General features: G+C 39.4%; 2 protein-coding genes across 15 annotated transcripts in view; one reads left to right on the plus strand and one right to left on the minus strand.

The window, feature by feature from the left end:
* The window catches only part of LOC131318675 (exocyst complex component SEC8), a 34,169-nt gene extending 33,336 nt beyond the window's left edge, over nucleotides 1-833 (plus strand). The window contains exon 27 of the mRNA XM_058348603.1: nucleotides 376-833. Coding sequence (XP_058204586.1) covers nucleotides 376-463 — 88 coding nt within the window. The 3' untranslated portion in view covers nucleotides 464-833. The remainder of the gene's footprint in view (nucleotides 1-375) is intronic.
* LOC131318673 (kinesin-like protein KIN-UC) overlaps nucleotides 376-25,496 on the minus strand; it is a 36,950-nt gene continuing 11,829 nt past the window's right edge. For 4 of the 14 annotated variants that reach the window (XM_058348596.1, XM_058348590.1, XM_058348592.1 and 1 more), the window contains 13 exons: nucleotides 24,189-24,314; nucleotides 23,701-23,880; nucleotides 22,261-22,386; nucleotides 21,800-21,979; nucleotides 13,659-13,784; nucleotides 13,359-13,484; nucleotides 13,157-13,274; nucleotides 12,772-12,864; nucleotides 5,650-5,775; nucleotides 4,151-4,276; nucleotides 3,537-3,680; nucleotides 3,321-3,452; nucleotides 376-2,033 (listed from right to left, as the gene is read on the minus strand). In XM_058348596.1, the coding sequence (XP_058204579.1) occupies nucleotides 1,858-2,033; nucleotides 3,321-3,452; nucleotides 3,537-3,680; nucleotides 4,151-4,276; nucleotides 5,650-5,775; nucleotides 12,772-12,864; nucleotides 13,157-13,274; nucleotides 13,359-13,484; nucleotides 13,659-13,784; nucleotides 21,800-21,979; nucleotides 22,261-22,386; nucleotides 23,701-23,880; nucleotides 24,189-24,314 (1,779 nt within the window). In that variant the 3' untranslated portion in view covers nucleotides 376-1,857. Of the gene's footprint in view, nucleotides 2,034-2,217; nucleotides 2,799-3,320; nucleotides 3,453-3,536; nucleotides 3,681-4,124; nucleotides 4,277-4,297; nucleotides 4,713-5,649; nucleotides 5,776-12,703; nucleotides 12,865-13,156; nucleotides 13,275-13,358; nucleotides 13,485-13,658; nucleotides 13,785-21,799; nucleotides 21,980-22,260; nucleotides 22,387-23,700; nucleotides 23,881-24,188; nucleotides 24,315-25,496 lie in introns of those variants that run through there. The other 10 variants (XM_058348601.1, XM_058348600.1, XM_058348593.1 and 7 more) reach the window with 9 other exon arrangements.

The following is a 25,496-nucleotide window of genomic DNA, read 5'->3' on the forward strand; positions in this document are numbered from 1 at the left end:
TATTTCCCTTGTTTTTATCGGTCAAGACCACCATTTTATACTGTTTACAAGATTTTTCAAAGAGCTAAAACATGGTGCATACCAATTTTGAATATTAGAATTACATTCATAAAATTCAGGCTGAAAGCAGACCATTTTCTGAGGTCACTGGTGCAAGTGGGTCGTTTTGCAATGACCACTTCCATGTAAAGTGGAAATGGGCAAATTTTGAAGTCTGTCCTATTGTCAACCACATTCTGTCCTTGCTTTCACTTGCCTTTCTTCACTCCCAAGTCCCAACTCTTCTCTCCTTTTGCAACAATATCTTTGTTTCCATGCGTTTGTGACCACACCTTTCGCATGTGCTTAGTATCTAATGAAGTCTATCTTTTTCAGGTATAGTAGTCTTTTAAAGGCCCAGGTCCCAGGAAGAGACATCCCTGCGGACGCACAAGATCGGGTGACACAAATTTTATCCCATTAGCTCTCTCAATGACAAGTTCTGGGACTTGTCTCAGAAGCCATCCCATTGTAAGTTGCAACTATTTTGCTAGTCACCAGGTTCTGGTAAATTTTTGTCCATTCTTTGGGATCTACGAAACCTTACGTTTTGGTGGTTGTAGGAACAGATCAAGAGTGCATATTGTAAATTTCTTATGGCGATTCTTTACTTGTAAAATGTGTCAATAATGTGAAACATATTATTTTATCCTGTAATTCCAAAGGTGTAAAGCAGCTTGGAATGCAATACTAATGTTATTGGGTGTTGTAAATGCCAAAGCGGCAAGTGCTTTGTGTTGACGTACTGTTTGTGATAATGGATATAAAACTATATTGAGAGGTCATTGGCATTACTTCCATCGTACTACTTTGTAATATAATCAATACCCTGTTTAACTCGTACAGATTTTCTTCTGCGGATGTAGGTCACCAGTTCTTCTGGAAAATGGGAAGTTTACTAAGCGCATGGCCAAGTAAATATTTGTTGCGTTGTAATTGTTATCTTACTAGGTTCAGCAGCTATAGGTGTTGGGGAACCATCTAGCCATATCCGCTAGCAACCAGAATTTCTTCAATTATGGAGTTGTTTAAATGAGTCTTAATTTCGTCCAAACACACACACACAAACACACACACACACACACACACACTCTCTCTCTCTCTCTCTCTCTCTTTGTGAGAGAAAAAAGGAACTGCCCTAACTGGTACCACTTGCCCTTCCTCTTAGGGTGGTGGTGGTGGTCTTTTTTCTTTCCTTTTTTCTTTTTTTTTTGTGTGTGTGCGTGTAGGGTTGTGTAACAAGTGACATTCCTCAACTTTTCATTCGATAAGGATCCTATATCTCTCTAGATTCAAGAATATGCATCCCTGATCCTCTCCACTTTTCTAGTTGTGTTAATTCACCTTAGATTTCTTCATCCCTAATCCTTATCTCGATTACCCTCATAAGAGACTATGCAAAAAAAAAAAAAAAAAAGATTACCCTAATCCAAGATTAAGATTGTTGGGCTACATGTATGATAAAGTTCTTTGATATCATTTTAGTCTCATAAATCAAATGAAATCATAGCGCCTGTAGAACCCAAGTATTCATGGTCACGAACCTGTACATCGGCCTCTCAGGGCTTTCAACATTTTATGTAGATAGACATGCAAACTCTAGATACAAATCATATGAATTCTTATGGAAATAAGCAGTAGTTAATGTGATCTTGTATCTCCTCCATATCGTCAATACTTGACTCAATTGTGTGACTAAGACAACAACGTAAGGCATCATGGAACCTACTTGTGCCATCCGCAATTTTACTCTGCTTCTGCTTCAGAAATACGTATTGTGTTTGCACAGAAGTTAAATAACTTGGACAAAAAGGAATGCTATAGCTCAGTTCTGTACAATTTACTGGATTCTGTATTCATCTCTGCTTTAAATGTTGGACTCAGTTTTAGAGTCATCTTCGCTAAGTTGCGGATATCTTCTCTACTGGACTCAACTGATATTCTTGTGAGCGCTTTCACCCCTCCACTAGATATGAAGTCCCTGGCATTGTCCTCTGCGACAACCAGCAAATAATGCAGTGTTAGGCGAGAACCAATGTACAAATTGAACTTCTTGTAGTAACACCATAGCAAATAATGCAATGTTAGGCAAGAACCAATGTACAAATTGTAGTAACACCATAGCACCCATCTCCGCGATGTTTTTGGGGGAAAAAACTGAGATATGACAATGTAGTCTTAGATTGCCAAAAGCCGTGGACAAAAACTGAAATATTAGCATGGGAAAATCTTGATTTGTTCTACTTCATAGTAAGAATTTTGATTTTCAAACGTGTCGTCCTTTATTAAGATTCCTGGATTTCTCACAGGGGTACTTAAGGTGGCCAATGAAAGTATACAAACGCAAAAAAGAAAGGGAAAGAACAGAAGCTTTTGGACAGAGTAACAAGCTTACAGCTTGGCCCTTTCGATGACGAATACTCTGAAACGTATTCTGTGTAATCCATGCATTCACAACTTTGAGAACATTTGAAATAGATGAGTAACCAGTGTCATGAATCCCTTACCCAAAAAAAAAGAATAAAAAAACCAGTGTCATTAATTACCTATAGGCGAAAACAGAAATTGGCTTAACAATGTGAAGGAATTTTTTTTCCCTGAAAAATCTTTAACTGACAAAGGAAGAATGCTACACCTAACAATTACAATCTGCATTATACCAGACTAGCTAATGGACAATGTCACAATTTGGTAAACATGAGACTCGGACGTAATTTGATATAGAAACGTCCAACCAATGCTTATCCACGTTACAGGTTCTGCAGTGAAACAATCATGCATGGATGGATATCAGTGGGAAGATTTAGCCTAATTAAGCAATCTATGGAGCAAAGCAAGTTTGAGCCTGGTCATCTTAAGCACGCATAGAACACCTCAATCTATTGCTGAAAAGACAATAAAGATGTCACCCAAGCAAGGAACTGTGAATATATCGTTTCTGAGCTATCAAGGGAATGGCACCGGCGGTTGTAAATAAAGTGAAAGAAGCATGTCACGTTTCTGTGGGTATATTGGCCAACAAACTTAGAACAAGTATTAAAATGATAAAAACTCCATTTATTCTAATAATTTTAAATTTGAGCAACATTCTTTTTATGCAGCACACATGCTTTATATTCAAATTTTAAGTTCCCAATTTTTATAGTCCATGGAGAATTGTCCCTATCACAAGCTTCATTCTATCCGAAAAGCCACACGTTTGAGAAAGATTAATGCAAATAATTCCAGCATTTTTTTTTTATCACTGGACCTATGAAATTTAAAGTAAAAAAGTAGCATACCATTTTGACCTAAATGGCAAAGAGCAAGCTCGATATTGCGTCTACTTGAAGAAGCCGATGCAGATGTAGAGTTAACAATCAACCATGAGAGCACATTGTCTTCCATTAAAACTGAACGGCCTCTCCTATGTCCTGCAGTGAGGAAAAATGCCCATGTTCACACTTAAAAATGAACAGAAATCTATCCATGGGAATCACTATACAATTTGTACAAACCTTGAAAAATTTCTCGTGATTCACATTTTGCAAAGTTGGCTATTCCTCTGGCAACTTGGGCTATGACACCACTATCTCCAGATCTGACCATTCCCAATAGAGCCTTGATGGCTCCATCATCTCTGAGCTTCAGTTGTAACTTCTCTATTATGATAAAACAGAGCTATGCATCAAGATGAAAGTCTCTCTTCATGTAGATAACTTTTCTAATGTCCCTAAGACACAATTACAGCAACATGGGTTCATTTTTATTTTTATTTTATGTGGGTAAAGAAAGGTTTTATTACCAAAAAGAGACAACATACAAGGGAAACAAAGGGTCATACCACTGAACAATGAAACAGAACCATGCTAAACTAGGACAAACCTGCACTATACAACCAACTCAAAGCAAAATTCTCCCAGAAATATTCCATGCTAACAAGGCTTCATTTATTCAGCCTTTGAAAACTTATTTCGTATAAATGATTAACAAAATGTTCCTTATGACTTGCAATGGTAACTAAGGCATTAGAGGGGAGGTGGGAATACATTAGGCACCTAAATCTGTCCCTACAGAAGCAATTCAGGAAGTAAATACAACATGACCTTTTGCAAAATCAACTTTAGTTTACCACTTCCACACAAATTGGCAATGGCTCCAGCTACCATTCTTAGAGCTTCGGGATCATCAGTCTTAGATGCAGCATTTGCTAAGAGTCGCGCACCTCCTTTGTTCATAATAAAGCATTGGTTCGCCTCTGGAATGATTGAAAAGGATAAACACTTTAACAAAAGCTCAAGCACACATGTTGTAGATAAGATTCAACAACACATATTTTTCTGTTGGGTATTAGTTTTGTTTCAATTATCGACTCTTTTATTCTTTTAACTTTTCCAGTTCCTCTCGTCAACACCAATTGAAGATTTTAATCGTATACCGGAAAGAGGAAAAAGTTCACTACACACAAAAAGATTCCAATTAAGTAAGCAAATAACCAAGTGGAGCCAAACAGACCAAGATATTAAGGGATGAGGGTAAGTTTAAGAGAGTCAAATCCAAACAATCTTATCTTTATCCCTAAGGTCCATAAATCTCAATGAGAGGAGAATATTGCTATTAACTTCCTCCCATACTGTAAGCAGATGTGGCAGCTCCACAATCACACATCTGCTCTCTGTTCTTCACCTGTACTTCTACATATGCATTTTATCATGATATATCTAAGATAATTTAACAAGATTCTTGGTGTTAAACTGAACAATTGCATCTTGCTATAGAGCATTTTCAAATCCAGGAACAATGAAAATTTGCTTTAAGCAGTTGTAAATAAGGAAATTAACAGCCACAAAACTTTAAAAAACAACTTGTATTCAGAATGTGAAAGGCCATATAGTCATAAAGAACTTGTATTGTGATCGTTCTACTTCAAATAACAATAAGCAAGGACGTAGAGGAACGGAAGGACCAAAGAAATATGAAAAGCAAAGGTTTACATGTACATGGTTACCAGTTAATGGAGACTAAGACATTTCCCGAAAAATCAAAAGATCCAAACAGAAAGGTGTAATTTGCTGTCGATGACCAAGGTAGTGAAACGATTCTCGAGGCCTAAAAAACTTGTTACTAACAACCAATCCTTCAAATGGTACATCAGTAAACATGGTATCGGTTTGTCTTGTATACCAATATCAATACCAACAGGCTTCACACTAAAATAATTTTTGTCCAGACACAAAAAAGGAAAAGAAAACGAACCAATATAATTGAAAGAGCACCTCATTAAATGCACATGCCCGGCCAGTTTGTTTGACCAGATATGGCGTTGTATTGCTCTATACATCCACGGTGACTAAATAAACGATGTTTGGTTCAAATTTTTACGACTCGGATTAACCACACCCTGCATATAAAAAAGAAAGTCCAGGATAGATAATACCCTGGGGTTGTGGCATTCTCAATCTGATATTATTACTCACTTAGTGGGATGGGGGTGTGGCATTATTAATTTGATCGCTGCTAATCCGGTGGAATATATACCCCTTCACTAATAATACTGTCAAAAAACTGGCACTCCAAGTACATATCTTATTACTATAAAATAAACAAACAGGAAGAGAACATTCTGAATACCATTCATTGCCAAATTGGCAATTGCACCAGAAGCCACCCTAAGTATGGTTATATTTTGGCATGATTGCAACAGCATGAGCAGTGCATCTATACCACCTTCCTCCATGATCTTTTCCTGATTGATATCTGAAACGAAAAGGTAAAACAAACATAAGAAAAGGAACGCTTAGTTGATATGCGCTACCCAGACATTTCATACATCAAATTTCTCCTCGATTAGGGAATGAGCGTAGCAGTGGCATGTCCTTAGAAAACGTTTCAATTTGACGGGGTGTCTTGCAAGACCGAACATTTTATGCCAATATAGCTGAACAAAAGATTTTCTTATGGCCGAATAACTTTCTCAAATCTTGTCTATCCAATAAGTTTGCTTCATACCAGATGGTAGAAGACTTCAAAATCTTTTTTGAGTTGAAGAAAGGGGAGGTTCTGAGCTTATGAAATAGGAAAGCTAGAATGAATAAGTGCACAGTAGTATTGATATATATTAAATTTAGAATCGTTCTTGATTTTTCTGTTGAAATTTTACATGCCATCGCATATATCCTAGTTCACTTAAGAACCAAAAGAACCCAGACTGTACTACTCCTTCATCACAACAATCTCAACAATAAAGCCTGCAAAGAAGTAAAACAGAATCACACTCCTTTTGAATTCTTTGCATGAAAAAAGAGGACTTGGTTGAATCCCAACCACATTCTGGATCTGGCAAATGATGGCCCACCCCACCCAAGAGTGCTTACAAGTCCATAATTAGAGTTTCAAATAATTCTTCAAAACTTCAGAATGTGTGTACTTGTCATACTTCTGTACCATTCCCTTGAATGATTACAAGATTTGACAGCTTTTTCCATTTGACATGGGAGTGGAAGTATTTTCAAACCAAGTCTGAGTACTGCTTGACACCAGTTAACTGTCTTCAGGGACCTTGATTTGATATTTGATCGTTGGTTTTTCTTTTTTTATGTGTATGCTAGCATTACAAAGCTTTGGGATCTATTAGCCTCCACCATCAAAAGAACTCTATAGACAAGGGCTATTGCATGCTTTCTTCCACATTCCTGACTCGTGATAAATTAGAATCCAAGCCTTGCAACCATCTTCCCCTCCCCTAATAACTTCCCGTCAACGAACAATTAAAAAGACATGGTCTTCCTAGGCGCGGTTGAAATAAATTAATCTTCTAGGTTGAAAAGCACAGCGAAGAAAAACCGGTTATTAGACATTTGATTTGAACCGCATCATGCGAGCATCACAAAGAAAAAAGAGCAGCAAATTTAGAACTCACCGGGATCGCACTTAAGAAGTTTGGTAACTTGTTTAGGGTTCATTCCAATGTATCTTCCAACTTGGGATGTAGGTGGAGTGATTTATCAACTACTCTAAACTTACACAAGTCACTGACATTTTGACAAGTTTGTAAATTGCTGAGCGTAACAGTAGGGGGCAGGGGTGGAGCAAGGGTTTTCGTATATGAATGAGGGATGTAAAAAAATAAGTGTTCAGTTTTAGGGTAATCATAATAGGGAGAAAACCCATTAGAGTTAATTTCATTCAACGTAAAAAATATATATACAAGCTGTATAATAATTGCACTACGGTCTTAGATACTTAAACTAATTACATGATAAAACATATAATTACACTAGATACAAATAGATCCATCATCTAACACTCCCCCTCAAGTTGGTGCGAAGATATCAATCAAGCCCAACTTGAACACAATAGGATGAAAACTCTTGCTACCCAGCCCTTTTGTGAATATATCAGCTAACTGATCTTCAGATCTCACAAACGGCATACATATCAAACCCTCGTTCAATTTTTCCTTGATGGAGTGTCGATCAATCTCTATGTGCTTCGTTCTGTCATGCTGAACGGGATTATGAGCAATGTTAATGGCAGCTTTATTGTCGCAGTAAAGTTTCATCGGAACACTATCAGCAAACCCCAAATCAAGTAACCAAGTTTGGAGCCACAAGAGCTCACAAACACCATTAGCCATAGCTCTATATTCAGCTTCTGCGCTAGACCTAGCGACTACCGATTGCTTCTTACTTCGCCAGGTAATCAGATTACCCCCAAGGAAAGTGCAATAGCCAGAAGTAGAGCGCCTATCATCCACAGAACCAGCCCAGTCAGCATCAGTGAATGCCTCCAATCGCAAATGGCCATGATTAGAGAACAAAATTCCTTTTCCTGGAGCTGATTTTAGATACCTCAAAATACGATAAACTGCATCTAGATGTGAAGTACGAGGATCATGCATAAACTGACTAACAACACCTACTGCATAAGTAATATCTGGTCGAGTGTGGGCCAAGTATATTAGTCGACCCACAAGTCGCTGATACCTCTCTTTATCAGTACGCTCCCCCACATCTCCACTAAGATGATGATTCGCCTCAATAGGAGAATCTGCAGGTCTACAGCCCAACATGCCTGTCTCTTCCAAAAAATCAAGTATATACTTGCGTTGGAAAATAAAGATACCTCTATCAGACCTCGCTACTTCCATTCCAAGGAAGTATCTCAATGATCCCAAGTCCTTAATCTCGAACTCTTGAGCTAGACGAGACTTAAGGTTATGAATCTCACTCACATCGTTGCCTGTCATTATTATGTCATCAACATAAACAATAAGGACAGCAATCTTACCATTACTTCGCCGGATAAACATCGTATGATCTGCATGGCTCTGCTTGTAACCAAAACTCAGCATAGCCTTAGAAAACCTGCCAAACCAGGCTCTAGGTGACTGCTTTAGCCCATAAAAGTGCCTTCTTTAATCTACACACCTTTCCTTCACTTGCAAGAGAAGAGAAACCTGGTGGAATATCCATATAAACTTCCTCCTCTAAATCACTATGGAGAAATGCATTTTTCACATCAAACTGTTGAAGAGGCCAATTCAAGTGGGCAGCACACGAGAGAAGAGCTCGCACAGAATTCATCTTCGCTACCGGAGCAAACGTCTCCTCATAGTCAATACCATAAGTTTGAGTAAAACCTCTGGCAACAAGCCTTGCCTTGTATCTCTCAACTGTACCATCAGCCTTTTGCTTAATAGTGAACACCCACTTGCAGCCCACTGGTTTCTTCCCTCCTGGAAGTGACACTAGATCCCAGGTGCCATTCTTTTTCAAAGCCGTCATCTCTTCTACCATAGCTCATTTCCACTTAGGTATCTTGAATGCATCCTGCCAATTCTGTGGAATAGATATAAAAGAAAGAGAAGAGACAAATGCATGGTACGAAGGGGACAAACGGTCATAAGAAACAAACTGTGAAATAGGATGTTGAGTACAAGATCTAACACCTTTTCGAATAGCAATAGGAAGATTGTCAGGATCCATAGGAGGAGGTTCAATAAGAGAAGAATCATTACCAGAAGAGTCAGCTGAGGAATTTGGAACTGGATTGGGTGATTGTGATTGACAAAATGGTAATGTACATGAAGACTTTCCATTTTTCCGTCTAGCATACCTCTGTAAGCCAGCTCCCTGCAGTCGTTGTCGTGCAGGTAGTTGTTCCTCAATGTCACCACCAATATCATGTGTTTCCCTTTCAACAAATACTGGTTCCTCTCCAGTGTTTTCCTTCTCCCCTTCACTATGATCATAGAAAAATTTCTCCCCCTCACTATGATTATAAAAGGTAAACATCTCTTCCTCCTGTTGATGCTCCCCCTGAAGAGATGGTTTAGAGGGAGAATAAAAAACCTCTGTTTCCCAAAAGGTAACATCCATAGAGACAAACATCTTCCTTGAATAAGGATCGTAACACTTATAGCCTTTTTGGGTAGGAGAGTACCCAACAAAAATACACTTATGGGCTTTATGTCCTAGCTTGCCCCCAGAAGGTTTTGGGGCATGAACAAAACACACACAACCAAACACCCTAGGTGGAAGAGTCGTAACTCGACAACTGCTTGGCAGGCACTCAATAGGTGTTTTAAAATTAAGGACACTTGATGGCATACGGTTGATAAGATATGTAGCAGTTAAAATAGCTTCTCCCCATAAATATTTGGGGACATTCATAGTGAACAAAAGAGATCGAGCGACCTCAGCAAGATGACGATTTTTACGCTCAGCGACTCCATTTTGTTGTGGAGTGTCAACGCAAGTCGTCTGAAAAATAATACCATTATCATCTAGATATGTCCGAAAAATCTTATCAATATACTCAGTCCCATTATCACTCCGAAGAATTTTAATATGTGTATCAAATTGAGTGCACACCATCTTATGAAAAGATTTGAAGCAGGAAAATACTTCATTTTTTGACTGGAGTAAGTACACCCATGTGGCACGAGAATAACAATCAATAAAAGTAACAAACCATCGATAGCCCTTTAAAGAAGTAACAGGAGAAGGACCCCAAACATCAGAATGGATAACCATAAATGGAGAATCACTTCGTTTATTAATAGGTGCATAAAAAGAGCGTTTATGTTTTCCAAACTCACAGGCTTCACAAAAAAACTGATCCCTAGGACAATGTTTAACTAAAGTAGGAAAAAGTTTCTCTAATATCCCAAAAGAGGGATGACCCAATCTACGGTGCCACCGATGTAACAAAGAAAGAGTGGAACTCATATCTGCCTGTAGAGCTTGTCCACATGATAAAGATGGCTGAGATGGATGAGGTGCATGCTCCAGATAATAGATACCACCATGTGCTTTACCACTGCCAATCACCTTCCCCGTTTCCAGTTCCTGAAAGATACAGTGAGTAGGAAAAAATGTCACTGAACAATTTGCAGAATGTGTAAAACTACTAACTGAAAGAAGGTTAGTGGCAAAGTTTGGAATATGGAGGACTGAAGAGAGAGAGATAGAGGGAGAATAGCGAACGGAACCTTTCCCTGAAATAGCAGAGAACGATCCATCGGCAATTCGAACCTTATCCTTACCAGAACAAGTGGAATAAGAATCAAAAACAGAGGAACAACCTGTCATATGATCTGAAGCACCAGAATCGATAATCCAAGGAATACCAGAGGAGGCAGTAAATGCACTAGCTGGAATACCTGAATGAGCAAAATAGGATACAGTAGGAGCTGCTCTGGAAGTAGGAGCTATAGTAGAGGAAGAATCAGCCTGAGCCATAAGACGCCTGAGAGCTTGCATCTCCCTCTGAGAGAAACCGCCAACAGAATCAGAAGGTGACTGAACTCCTGTACTGAACCCAGAATCAGACAAGGTAGCAAACTCTGAAACATGTGCCTGAGCCTGAGAACGCCCGGGACCACGACCTCGACCTCCACGTCCACTGCCTCGCCCACGAGAAGGACGACCATGTAACTTCCAACAGAAATCCTTGGTATGTCCAGTGTTGTGGCAATAATCACACTGGAGTGACATACGGTCTATGATCCCACTGGTAGTACCAGACTGAGACTTTCCACTGCCAGACCCAAACTGTCCCTGCGGAATAGCAACCAAGGCAGAACGATCAGAAGTAGGAGCTTGTAACATAGCACCCCTTCTGCTCTCCTCCTGTTGAACAATGGCATAGGCCTCGCCCAAAGATGGAAACGGAACACGACCCAACACTTGCACTTTAATTGGATCATACTCCACATCAAGACCAGCAAGAAAGTCATACACACGCTCTTTCTCTATTCTTTTTAACCAAGCACCAGCATCAACGGAACAGACTGCTTGAAACCCCTGATAATAATCAAATTCTTGCCAGGCCCCACTAAGATCAGCAAAGTAAACAGCAACAGATCGATTGTGTTGATCCATAGTACGAAGTCGCTTTCGCAACTCAAAACACTGAGCATCATTGCCCTGCTGAGAATAAGTCTGTGTGGCAATAGTCCAAATCTGATATGGAGTGTTAAGAAGCAAGAAAGGACTACGAATATCAGCCTTCATAGAATTAAACAACCAAGTCATGGCTAAAGATCGACGAGACTTAAACGTCTTGAGTTCAACATCAGTAGTAGGCTCAGTAACAGGGCCTTCAATGAACTCAGACATCCCTTTAGCTTCAATGGCTAATGTAAAAGTACGAGACCAAAGTAAATAATTTGTGTCATCCAGTTTGATGGGACAAATATCTAGTGGAGAGTTATCCAGAGTCCCTACACGACTCAACTCATCCTTGCCACTAGCGGAAGCCTGTTTTTTCTCTTCTGACATCTTGACAGCAGAACAATAATGCCAAATAAACAATAAACAATGTTCCCAGCAACTTTAGAACTCCAAAAATAATAAATAAAGGTTCCAAAAACCCTAGAACCTCAAAAAAAATCAACTGAATACCTTCGGATCTGACTGAAACAGTGTTGAAAAAGAAAAAAAATAGATTTGATCGGCGAGAACAGATCTGATCGACGGTGACGGCAAACCCCGACTGATCGAAGAACGTTCACAAAGCACTGTTCACGCGATAACTGTTCACGATCACTATTCACGCACTGTTCACGCGGCACTGTTCACGATCACTGTTCACCCGAAAGTACTGTTCACGCAGCGACGAGAAGAACGTCGTAGGTCGCCAGGTTCTATCGCTTTGATACCATGTTCAGTTTTAGGGTAATCATAATAGGGAGAAAACCCATTAGAGTTAATTTCATTCAACGTAAAAAATATATATACAAGCTGTATAATAATTGCACTACGGTCTTAGATACTTAAACTAATTACATGATAAGACATATAATTACACTAGATACAAATAGATCCATCATCTAACAATAAGTGAGGCAAATAAAACATGGACAAGAACTTAGTTTTAGTGCAGTTTGGGGGGCAACTTTAGAGTTTCTCTGGGGTCAACTGCGAAGAGCAATTTTAGTGTAGCCTATAGAGCAGTTTTACACCCAGTGGGGGCCTCCACCCTTGGTAAGAGTCATCTACGGGTCATGTCAATCTTGGTGATATGTTATTGGGTTGATATCAGCAGTTTTTTAGGTCTTGAATAGTCATGCAACAGTGAGACAGTTTTCAAATCATTTTCCATAATCCTAGTAAAATTTGGAGAGTCAGCAGCCTATATATGTTCTACAAATAGGCATGCATAAGGTCAGTTGACTCACTACTCCGGACATGCTAAATGGCAGGCTTTTTGCACACACCGTAACAAAAAAGTGTACTCTGTATGTACCTTCAGCAGCAAGATTAGCCACCACCTTCACAGCACGTATTTGGGCATTTATATCTCCAGATGTCAACAATTGTAAAATTTTTCCAAGCCCGACTGGAAGCATGAATTAGAAAATCTTGTGAGAAACCTAGTAAGTTGTTGGGGGAAGTTGTTGAACATATGCTGCAAAAGACTTTCCATGAGAGGGTTACTGTGGGTACAAATGTTATCTTCAGAATAATTTGAAAAATATTTTACTCTGCATGTATGCAGGATATTGCACTCTTTAGAGATGTCAATGGCTAACTCAGTCAGGTCTCTTAGATGTCATACCAAAGACTAAGTAGCCTGGTCACATAACAGTAACACCTATATATGGCCTAGGAAAGCAAAACCAATTTCTTGCCTTCTTCACAAATCTTTGCAATTGTGGCTCTTTGTCCCGAAATTGTCTCCCTTGATTGGTTCAATTTAGGTAAAACCAGTGGTTTGGCCCTATTCTCTTTCTTGTGTGACTTCTTGTCCTGTGGAACACAATTAGATGGAAAGTGGAAACCATTAGAACATGGATGGCATATGTGAAGAAAACCAAGCACGGAACCACTTACCTCATAGTCATCACCATTTTCAGGAACGAGCTTCTTTAACCTAACCAGCTCAGCCTCAACAGCTTTCCTTTGTTTTTCCTGAATTTGAAGGGCTCTCATTGCATTAAGTTCCTCCACCAACATTGCCTACATATTCCAAATTTTAGCCAAAAGGAAAGAAGTTTCATTGGTGCATCATCAACATTTCAGTATGGCAAAAAACTTTTGGCATAGATGAGAGAGCTTAGATGAGAATACCGTTAGTACCTATGCCTACAACTGTTAAAGGCACAACCATACAAGACCATATGCAAACCTTACCTTGTCTGTCAATAGCTCATTATATTCTGCTTTCAAAGAATCAAGTTCGTTCGCGGTCTTTTGATTCACCTCATGACTTTCTTGTAGTTTCACCAGAATCTTATCACTCTCATTTCGCCCATGGATCTAGAGTTAAAAAAAGAAGATAAGAAGTTTTAATTATTGGTAAAGAAAACTCACTTAAAAATGTAAAAGACAATTAAGAATCCAAAATGAAAATTTTCTTGAGTTTCAGTTATGTTAAAGACAATTTGGAGATGTTTCCTTGTAATGATCCACCTTACTAAAAGTAACTTGATTGTTTTCTTACACAGCTATTGCTCAAAAGCACAGGCACTACTAAAGAGGTTCCTTGTCAAAATCGGACATGTGTCGGATACGGACACTCACTAATACTTCTCAACACACATTGGACTCTATTCCAAATGTTTCCTATCATTTAGGAATTTTGTTGGACCAAATGCACTCCAGATAGTTGGAGAATACACAGGTCATTGTTTTGGATGCATATAAAACATTATGGGCACGTAGCACTCAGTCTTAAGGACTGAAGGTGACAAGGTGATCCCAGGAGCGAGGATCACCACAGTTGAAGGCCAACCCTAAGGTTAGGATGAGGACGACATATTCCTGAGATCACTGGTTTACACTTGGGCCTTGCTCGAGAACGAATGAGGATTGTGGAATGGAGGTTTGAGCTCAAGGGATTGTTTAAGAGCCTAGAACCCGCTCAGAGGTTTAGACCTCATACCAGTCTTGAAGAGAGAAGGAAATCTACTAACCGAAGGTCAAGCTTTCTTGAGATTCGTATCATACCTACCTCTGAAACCAGACTGAAACATCACTATACCTACCTACCACCTGACACCCGTATCAGTGACTTCTGATCAGTAGACTATCAGGCCTAGGGCCTAGACCTCACATGAATGTTACCTGTAGTGGCCCAGAATAAGCGGGCTCGGTCCGACTCCGAGGCATTTCCTATTGAGCGCCTCGGGGTTAGTCTCTAATGCTTGCCGGGGCATAGCTCCGAGCCATTCTTTAAGAGCTCGGGCAATCAGGGAGACTTTGCTCGGTATATAACGGCACGACGACTCACTACGCTTCGGACAACTCCCCCATCCTCATGCATCCAGGATGCTCGGGCATTTGTATCTTCATGACGTAGGCCAAGGCAGTTATGGCACGAGGATCATCATTAGGGTTGATCTGGCCATGTGCTCCATAACCGCTTTATCCCATACGTCACCTAAGGCAGTTACCTAGCGTATCATTCACGCACTTGCTTGAGGACCAAGTAAAGCAAGGTCTATAAAAGCGAAGGGATTCTAACCTAAAGAGGTATGTCATTCTTCCCTAACCCTAGAAGGCTAGACCTATACACTTCTCCCTAGATCTAACTTGATCGTCGGAGGTCACTGGGCTTCCATAGCCCTAGTGACTTATTGCAAGTCCGGCGGTGGGCACATAGAGCATCGGAGGAAAGAGCCGGAACCCACTCACGATCAATATCCCAATTAGCCAAACCCCCACAAGCCCCTATATATGACACATCTCTACTGGTCTGACCTCTAGCCTCATAGGTCTATGACCTTCAGATGACTAGCCATTGAGGACCTTCCACATGTCCTTAGTCCAGCTAGACTTCAGAAATTTCTCTCCTATGTAAGAGACCCTTGCCTTTGTCCAGCACATTACTCACTTGTTCTTGGTCTCTCTTCTGCCCCTTTCTTTCTACGATCTTTCTTCCACACGGGGCTTGTTCGTTTGGGGGTCTCAAAACCCTTGCACACGGTCCCCAATCAACTTTCTTTATCTATTTCTCTCCACTCACTACTCTTAAAAATCTCCTTCAAAACCCAAACCGAACAAGGACATGATGTTTCGTCTCTCATCAACTTTTTTTTTCCAACTTCTTTGATTTCCTTATTTTCTACCTCTTACTTTACATTTACTTGGGTATCAAAGATTGATTCTCTATTTCTCTCTCATTGATGTTGGGGAAATAATACTATCTTAAGCTATTAGTATTCACTAGCAAGCAAGTTTAAATTAATTTAAGTATTTTACTTTCCTTTCATTTTTCAAAAAGGCTTTTATCATACTTGTTACAGAAAGTCTACACACACATACAATCTGTACAGATTGTGCACAGATTTCGCTGTGGGGCCCACCACGGGTCCCACACAAATCATCTGAGCCGTTCATTAAATGTAAAACATTTTTTCAAGGGTCCCCATTAAAAATAATCTCAATCCGATACCTATAGGTGCTCGATCCAATCATATAACTTTTCATTATCCGAAAATCTGAATGAAAAGTTAGATGGTTGGATGAAGCACCTATAGGTATTGCATTGAGCTTATTTTTTACGGGGACCCTTGAAAAAATGTTTTACATTTAATGAACGGCTTGGATGATTTGTATGGGACCCGTGGTGGGCCCCACAATGAAATTTGTGCACAATCTGTGCACAGATTGCTGTGTGTGTAGCACAGTTCTACTTGTTAAGGTAGATAGTTGCTTGGAACACCTTATACGTACGACCTCTAGGAGCCTCATTTTTAGGTATGTTCGTGAAATATTCCTCAATTTTGGCTTATCTTATACAATTAGTATCTTCTTGTTGGGTAATTTCGCTCTCACAAGGGTTATGGACATTGTTGCACTTGTGAGCACCTGAACCAGTTTTATTAGTTGTATTGCACTATTTTGTTAATGAACATGGTAGAGGGTAGTAAGCGAGGAAAGTGGATTAGCAGTTTTGGGACTCTTGGTGATAGCCCATCTGCACCAAGCCCATCTCTCTAGATTGGGCCTGTAGGACAATAGCTATCACATGCACCAAGCCCATCTCTTTAGATTGGGCCTGTAGGACAATACTATTAGATTAGATTACTATGTGTTCTGGTGTAAACACCATATAAGATTGTTAGATGATGGATCTATTTGTATCTAGTGCAATTATGTGTCTTATCATGTAATTAGTTTAAGTATCTAGGACCGTAGTGTAATTATTATACAGCTTGTACATATATATTTTACGTTGAATGAAATTAACCCTAATGGGTTTTCTCCCTATTACGATTACCCTAAAATTGAACATGGTATCAGAGCGATAGAACTTGGGCGACCTACGACGTTCTTCTTGTTGCGCGTGAACAGTGTTCGTGAATAGTCGCGTGAACAGTGCTAGTGAACAGTGCGCTTCAATCAGATCTGCTGCTGTCGCCGTCTTTTTTTTTCTCGCCGATCGGATCTATTTTTTCTTCTCTCACGGAGTTTCAACATTGTTTCAGTCAGATTCGAAGGTATTCAGTTGATTTTGAGGTTCTAGGGCTTTTGGAACCTTTATTTATTATTTTTGGAGTTCTAAAGTTGCTGGGAACATTGTTTATTGTTTATTTGGCATTATTGTTCTGCTTTCAAGATGTAAGAAGAGAAAAAACAGGCTTCCGCTAATGGCAAGGATGAGTTGAGTCGTGTAGGGACTCTGGATAACTCTTCATTGGATATTTGTCCCATCAAACTGGATGGCACAAATTATTTACTTTGGTCTCGTACTTTTACATTAGCTATTGAAGCTAAAGGGATGTCTGAGTTCATTGAATGCCCTGTTACTGAGCCTACTACTGATGTTGAACTCAAGACGTTTAAGTCTCGTCGATCTTTAGCCATGACCTGGTTGTTTAATTCTATGAAGGCTGATATTCGTAGTCCTTTCTTGCTTCTTAACACTCCATATCAGATTTGGACTATTGCCAAACAGACTTATTCTCAGCAGGGCAATGATGCTCAGTGTTTTGAGTTGCGTAAGCGACTTCGTACTATGGATCAACACAATCGATCCGTTGCTGTTTACTTTGCTGATCTCAGTGGGGCTTGGCAAGAATTTGATTATTATCAGGGGTTTCAGGCAGTCTGTTCTGTTGATGCTGGTGCTTGGTTAAAAAGAATAGAGAAAGAACGTGTGTATGACTTTCTTGCTGATCTTGATGTGGAGTATGATCCAATTAGAGTGCAGGTGTTGGGTCGTGTTCCGTTTCCATCTTTGGGCGAGGCCTATGCCATTGTTCAACAGGAGGAGAGCAGAAGGGGTGCTATGTTACAAGCTCCCTCTTCTGATCGTTCTGCATTGGTTGCTATTCCGCAGGGACAGTTTGGGTCTGGCAGTGGAAAGTCTCAGTACGGTACTACTAGTGGGACCATAGACCGTATGTCACTCCAGTGTGATTATTGCCACAACACTGGACATACCAAGGATTTCTGTTGGAAGTTACATGGTCGTCCTTCTCGTGGGCGAGGCACTGGACGCGGAGGTCGAGGTCGTGGTCCCGGGCGTTCTCAGGCTCAGGCACATGTTTCAGAGTTTACTACCTTGTCTGATTCTGGGTTCAGTACAGGAGTTCAGTCACCTTCTGAATCTGTTGGCGGTTTCTCTCAGGGGGAGATGAAAGCTCTCAGGCGTCTTATGGCTCGAGCTGATTCTTTCTCTACTATAGCTCCTACTTCCACAGCAGCTCCTACTGCATCCTATTTTGCTCATTCAGGTATTCCAGCTAGTGCATTTACTGCCTCATCCAGTATTCCTTGGATTATCGATTCTGGTGCTTCAGATCATATGACAGGTTGTTCCTCTGTTTTTGATTCCTATTCTACTTGTTCTGGTAAGGATAATGTTCGAATTGCAGACGGGTCGTTCTCTGCTATTTCAGGGAAAGGTTCCGTTCGCTATTCTCCTCTATCTCTCTTTCTTCAGTCCTCCATATTCCAAACTTTGCCACTAACCTTCTTTCAGTTAGTAGTTTTACCCATTCTGCAAACTGTTCCGTGACATTTTTTCCTACTCACTGTATCTTTCAGGAACTGGAAACGGGGAAGGTGATTGGCAGTGGTAAAGCACATGGTGGTATCTATTATCTGGAGCATGAACCTCATCCATCTCAGCCGTCTTTATCATGTGGACAAGCTTTATGAGTAGATATGAGTTCCACTCTTTCTTTGTTACATCGGTGGCACCGTAGATTAGGTCATCCCTCGTTTGGGATATTAGAAAAACTCTTTCCTATTTTAGTTAAACATTGTCCTAGGGATCAGTTTTTTTGTGAAGCCTGTGAGTTTGGGAAACATAAACGCTCTTTTTATGCACCTATTAATAAACGAAGTGATTCTCCATTTATGGTTATCCACTCTGATGTTTGGGGTCCTTCTCCTGTTACTTCTTTAAAGGGCTATCGATGGTTTGTTACTTTTATTGATTGTTATTCTCGTGCCACATGGGTGTACTTACTCCATTCAAAAAATGAAGTATTTTCCTGTTTCAAATCTTTTCATAAGATGGTGTGCACTCAGTTTGATACAAATATTAAAATTCTTCGGAGTGATAATGGGACTGAGTATATTGATAAGATTTTTCGGACATATCTTGATGATAATGGTATTATTTTTCAGACGACTTGCGTTGACACTCCACAACAAAATGGAGTCGCTGAGCGTAAAAATCGTCATCTTGCTGAGGTGGCTCGATCCCTTTTGTTCACTATGAATGTTCCCAAATACTTATGGGGAGAAGCTATTTTAACTGCCACATATCTTATCAACCGTATGCTATCCAGTGTCCTTAATTTTAAAACACCCATTGAGTGCCTGCCAAGTAATTGTCGAGTTACGACTCTTCCACCTAGGGTGTTTGGTTGTGTGTGTTTTGTTCATGCCCCAAAACCTTCTGAGGGCAAGCTAGGACATAAAGCCCATAAGTGTATTTTTGTTGGGTACTCTCCTACCCAAAAAGGCTATAAGTGTTACGATCCTTATTCGAGAAAGATGTTTGTCTCTATGGATGTTACCTTTTGGGAAACAGAGGTTTTTTATTCTCCCTCCAAACCATCTCTTCAGGGGGAGCATCAGCAGGAGGAAAAGATGTTTACCTTTTATAATCATAGTGAGGGGGAGAAACTTTTCTATGATCATAGTGAGGGGGAAAAGGAAAACACTGGAGAGGAACCATTATCTGTTGAAAGGGAAACACATGATATTGGTGGTGACATTGAGGAACAATTACCTGCACGACGACGACTGCAGGGAGCTGGCTTACAGAGGTATGCTAGACGGAAAAATGGAAAGTCTTCATGTACGTTACCACCTTGTCAATCACAATCACCCACTCCAGTTCCAGATTCCTCAGTTGACTCTTCTGGTAATGATTCTTCTCTTATTGAACCTCCTCCTATGGATCCTGACAATCTTCCTATTGCTATTCGAAAAGGTGTTAGATCTTGTACTTAACATCCTATCTCACAGTTTGTTTCTTATGACCGTTTGTCTCCTTCGTACCATGCCTTTGTCTCTTCTCTTTCCTCTATATCTATTCCACAGAATTGGCAAGATGCATTCAAGATACCTAAGTGGAAAGGAGCTATGATAGAAGAGATGACAACTTTGAAAAAGAATGGCACCTGGGATCTAGTGTCACTTCCAGGAGGGAAGAAACCAGTGGGCTGTAAGTGGGTGTTCACTATTAAACAAAAGGCTGATGGTACAGTTGAGAGATACAAGGCAAGGCTGGTTGCCAGAGGTTTTACTCAAACTTATGGTATTGACTATGAGGAGACGTTTGCTCCGGTAGCGAAGATGAATTCTGTGCGAGCTCTCCTCTCGTGTGCTGCCCACTTGAATTGGCCTCTTCAACAGTTTGATGTGAAAAATGCATTCCTCCATGGTGATTTAGAGGAGGAAGTTTATATGGATATTCCACCAGGTTTCTCTTCTCCTGCAAGTGAAGGAAAGGTGTGTAGATTGAAGAAGGCACTTTATGGGCTGAAACAGTCACCTAGAGCTTGGTTTGGCAGGTTTTTTAAGGCTATGTTAAGTTTTGGTTACAAGCAAAGCCATGCAGATCATACGATGTTCATCCGGCGAAGTAATGGTAAGATTGCTGTCCTTATTGTTTATGTTGATGACATAATAATGACAGGCAATGATGTGAGTGAGATTCATAACCTTAAGTCTCGTCTAGCTCAAGAGTTCGAGATTAAGGACTTGGGATCATTGAGATACTTTCTTGGAATGGAAGTAGCGAGGTCTGATAGAGGTATTTTTATTTCCCAACGCAAGTATATACTTGATTTTTTGGAAGAAACAGGTATGTTGGGCTGTAGACCTGTAGATTCTCCTATTGAGGCGAATCATCATCTTAGTGGAGATGTGAGGGAGCGTACTGATAAGGAAAGGTATCAGCGACTTGTGGGTCGACTAATATATTTGGCCCACACTCGACCAGATATTACTTATGCAGTAGGTGTTGTTAGTCAGTTTATGCATGATCCTCGTACATCACATCTAGATGCAGTTTATCGTATTTTGAGGTATCTGAAATCAGCTCCAGGAAAAGGAATTCTATTCTCTAATCATGGCCATTTGCGATTGGAGGCATTCACTGATGCTGACTGGGCTGGTTCTGTGGATGATAGGCGCTCTACTTCTGGCTATTGCACTTTCCTTGGGGGTAATCTGATTACCTGGCGAAGTAAGAAGCAATCGGTAGTCGCTAGGTCTAGCGCAGAAGCTGAATGTAGAGCTATGGCTCATGGTGTTTGCGAGCTCTTGTGGCTCTAAACTTTGTTACTTGATTTGGGATTTGCTTACAGTGTTCCAATGAAACTCTACTGCGACAATAAAGCTGCCATTAACATTGCTCATAATCCCGTTCAACATGACAGAACGAAGCACATAGAGATTGATCGACACTTTATCAAGGAAAAGTTGAATGAGGGTTTGATATGTATGCCGTTTGTGAGATCTGGAGATCAGTTAGCTGATATATTCACAAAAGGGCTGAGTAGCAAGAGTTTTCATCCTATTGTGTTCAAGTTGGGCTTGATTGATATCTTCGCACCAACTTGAGGGGGAGTGTTAGATGATAGATCTATTTGTATCTAGTGCAATTATGTGTCTTATCATGTAATTAGTTTAAGTATCTAGGACCATAGTGTAATTATTATACAGCTTGTACATATATATTTTTCGTTGAATGAAATTAACTATGATGGGTTTTCTCCCTATTACGATTACCCTAAAATTGAACATAAACTAAAGAGCAAAACCCTTGGGTTACCTTACTTCAATAAAGACATAGACATAACCTGGTTTGAGTTTCGATGATCCTTCAAAAGCTTCTTTGTCTTTTGCAATTCTTGTTTGACACCTTCAAAACGGGCAATCTCACTATTTTGGTTGTGAATTAAATCAGCTATTTTCTCTTCATACATCTGATTTGTTTCTGCAAGAGCCTTTTGATATGTAGAATTTGCCATTTGGTATAGCTGATAAGAGATAAAGAAAAATGAAAATATCAGAATATTCCTTTTTGTTAGATGGGGAAAAAAGAAAACATAAGGCATTATGAAGACATTGGACCTGTCAAAACGCATATAAAATATTTCTTGGGAAATTTTGATTTAGGTTTTCGAGTATCTAAAAGGGAACTGCTTTAAACTCTTGCCAATATTAAAACGCCAACCTATGACTTATTGCAAAATGGATTATTTGAATTGGAGGTACGAAGATACACGTTGTTGTTGCTATATTCACTTTAATAGTTAACCTGCATTGACTTTTCATTATCACTTAGTAGCTTCTTCATCGCATTTAACTGTTCGTCAACACTTCTAGAGTGAGCCTTCTCATCCTGTAAGTGCTTCATCAACTCTGCTATTTTCTTCTTGTACATCTGCAGGTAAGAAAGAAAGATGTGAGATAGTTGGGATGGTCGGATCCAATTTCCAAGAGCTAGACAACTTTCTATTGAGATGGTGCCACAAAATTCTTATATTTCTGACTATATGAGGGTCTTCACATGGCAGACACAAACGTAAACAACTAATTGTTGTAGTGCCTATGCTTCTTGGTATAATACAAATATATATATATACCAGAGAGCGTGAAGATATAGCACAAAATCATGATGATAAGAGCCTGAAACTACAACAATTCAGCAACCATCCTTCCCTATTGTTGTGGATAATATATCCACGTACTGTTGCATTTCCATGTGTGATCCAACTAACTAAAGGAACTTAATTGTATCCTTACAAAGATATTGCTAGGAAGCACATGCACTACTAAGGAAGTTTCTTGTCATAGTTGGACATGTGTCAGATCCCGACACTCACTAATACTCCTCAACACACATCGGATACTATTTCAAATGTGTTCTATCATTTTAGGAATTTTGTTGGATCAAACGTACTCCAGACAATTAGAGAATACATGGGTTCATCGCTTTGGACGCATATAAGAAATCGCAAAGCATGAACCCGACACACTTGGGAGACGTGATGGTTTTCCGTCTCTCATCAGCTTTACTCTATTTTCTTTTCTTTTTTTCCTTTTGTCCTTTTCCTTCTTGTTTTCTACTTGGTATCAGAGTCTCGCTCATTGAAGTAGTATTCACTGGAAGTTTCTAAAAAGTTTAATTTATTTGAGGAAGTGTTTTCCTATTTTCCTATCATTTTTTTGGAAAAGGCCATATTATTTGAGAATCATACATCGGCCTTCTCAAGGTGGATGACTCCTTGGAACTCCTTATATATACAACACCTCTAGAAGCATCATTTATAGGTATGTTTATGAAAAATTCCTCAAACTCTGACTTATCTTACGCAACTAGACTCTTCTTGTAGGGTAACCTCGCTCGCATGAGGGTTATGTATATTGTTAAACGTGCGTTCTCTTGAACCAATTTTTATTAGCGTGATTGCATTATTGTGTTAGTGGATATGTAGGAGGTAGTAAGCGAGGAAAGTGGATTAGTCATGTTAGGATTCTTGGTGATAGCCCATCCCTTCAGATTAGGCCCATACGGTGAAACTATTAGATTTGATCACTATGTGTTATGTTACGCAACATATAAGATTTTGGTTTTTCAGCTTATTGTACAACTGTTTTTTTATGAATAGAACAAATGTGACAATCATGGCGCATAACATAAGCTAGAGAACAAATCCCATGGGTTATTTTATTTCAATAAAGACATAAACATAACCTGGTCTAGGTTTTGATGCTCTTCCAAAAGCTTCTTTGTCTTATCCAATTCTTCTTCTACACCTTCAAAATGAGCAATCTCACCATTTTGATTCTGAATTAAATCTGCTATTTTCTCTTCATACATCTTATTTGTGTCTTCAAGAGCTTTCTGATATGTAGAATTTGCCAGTTGGTATAGCTGATAAGAGAGAGAAAAATTAAACATCAGACTATGCCTTTTTGTTAAATGAAAACTAGGAGCAACAAAAACTTGAACCGCTTCTAGAATTTCACTGTAGACATAGATGATAAACTGTTGTTAAAACATTGGATGTGTCAGAATGCACATAAAGCATTTCTCAAGCGGTTTTGATTTATCTAAAGGAAATTGCTTTAAACTCTTGCCAAAACTGAAATGCCAACTGACGACTTATTACAAAATGGATTAATTGAATTGGAGGTACAAAGATACATGTTGGCCTTGCCATATTCAATTCGATAGTTAACCTGCATTGACTTTTCTTGATCACTTAGCAACTTCTTCATTGCATTTAACTGTTCTTCAACACTTCCGGAGTGAGCCTTCTCATCCTCTAATTGCTTCATCAACTCTGCAATTTTCTTCTCATACATCTATGTATTAAGAAAAAAAGATATTAGATAGGGTGTTCCCATCCATTCCAGGAGCAAGACACCTTTCCTTTGAGAAGTGTGTGGTGCTACAAATTTTAATATTTTGAACTGTATGAGGTTTAACACATATCAACATGACACAAAAACTCAAACAACTAGTCGTTGAAGTGTTGATGTTTCTTGGTATATGTATAGAAAAGCATGTAGATATGGAGCAAAACCATGATAATAAGAGTCTGAAACTGCAACAATTCCACAACCATCATTGCCTACTATAGTGTATGACATAGCTAGGAACTGTTGCATTTACACGTAATGATCCATCTTACTAAAGGAACTAAATTGTTTCCTTACCCAGCTATTGCTAGGAAACACGGACACTGCTAAGGAGGTTCCTTGTCAAAGTCGGACATGTGTCAGATACCGACACTCACTAATACTCCTCAACACACATTGGACTCTGTTCCAAATGTCCTATCATTTTTGGAACTTTGTTGGACCAAACTTACTCAAGACAATTGGAGAATACACAGATTCATTGCTTTGGGCATATATAAAATAACGCAAAGCATGATCCTGACACACTCAGGAGATGTGATAATTTTCATTTCTCATTAGCTTTTTTCCTTTTCATCATTTGTCTTTTTCATTCTTGTCTCAAAGCTCTTACTTTATACTTACCTTAGGATCAAAGATTGATTCTCTCTCTGTGAATTTGTGGAAAAAAAACTACCAAAGGTTATTAGTATTCCTTGGAACATTCCTAACAAATTTAAATTAATTTGAGGAAGTCTTTTCCTATTTTCCATTAACTTTTGAAAAAGGCTCCGTCATTCGAGAAGCATCCATCGGCCTTGTCAACTTAGATGGCTGCTTGGAATGCCTTATACGTACTAGACCTCTACAAGCATTACTTTGCAAGTATGTTTGCAATATTCCTCAATCTCTGGCTTATCATGAGGGTTATCATAGGGTAATTTTGCTCCAATGAAGAATATGCATATTGTTAAACATGAGAGAAATTGAACCAGTTTTTATTAGTTGTATTGCACTATTCTGTTAGTGGACATGGTAGAAGGTAGTAAGCGAGGAAAGTGGATTAGTGGTGTTGGGACTCTTTTTGATAGCCTATCTTTTCATATTAGGTCTAGATCTCAAAAGTCAAAACTATTAGATTCGATC

Source organism: Rhododendron vialii, chromosome 3a (assembly GCF_030253575.1).
Source record: "Rhododendron vialii isolate Sample 1 chromosome 3a, ASM3025357v1".
Classification (NCBI taxonomy): domain Eukaryota; kingdom Viridiplantae; phylum Streptophyta; class Magnoliopsida; order Ericales; family Ericaceae; genus Rhododendron; species Rhododendron vialii.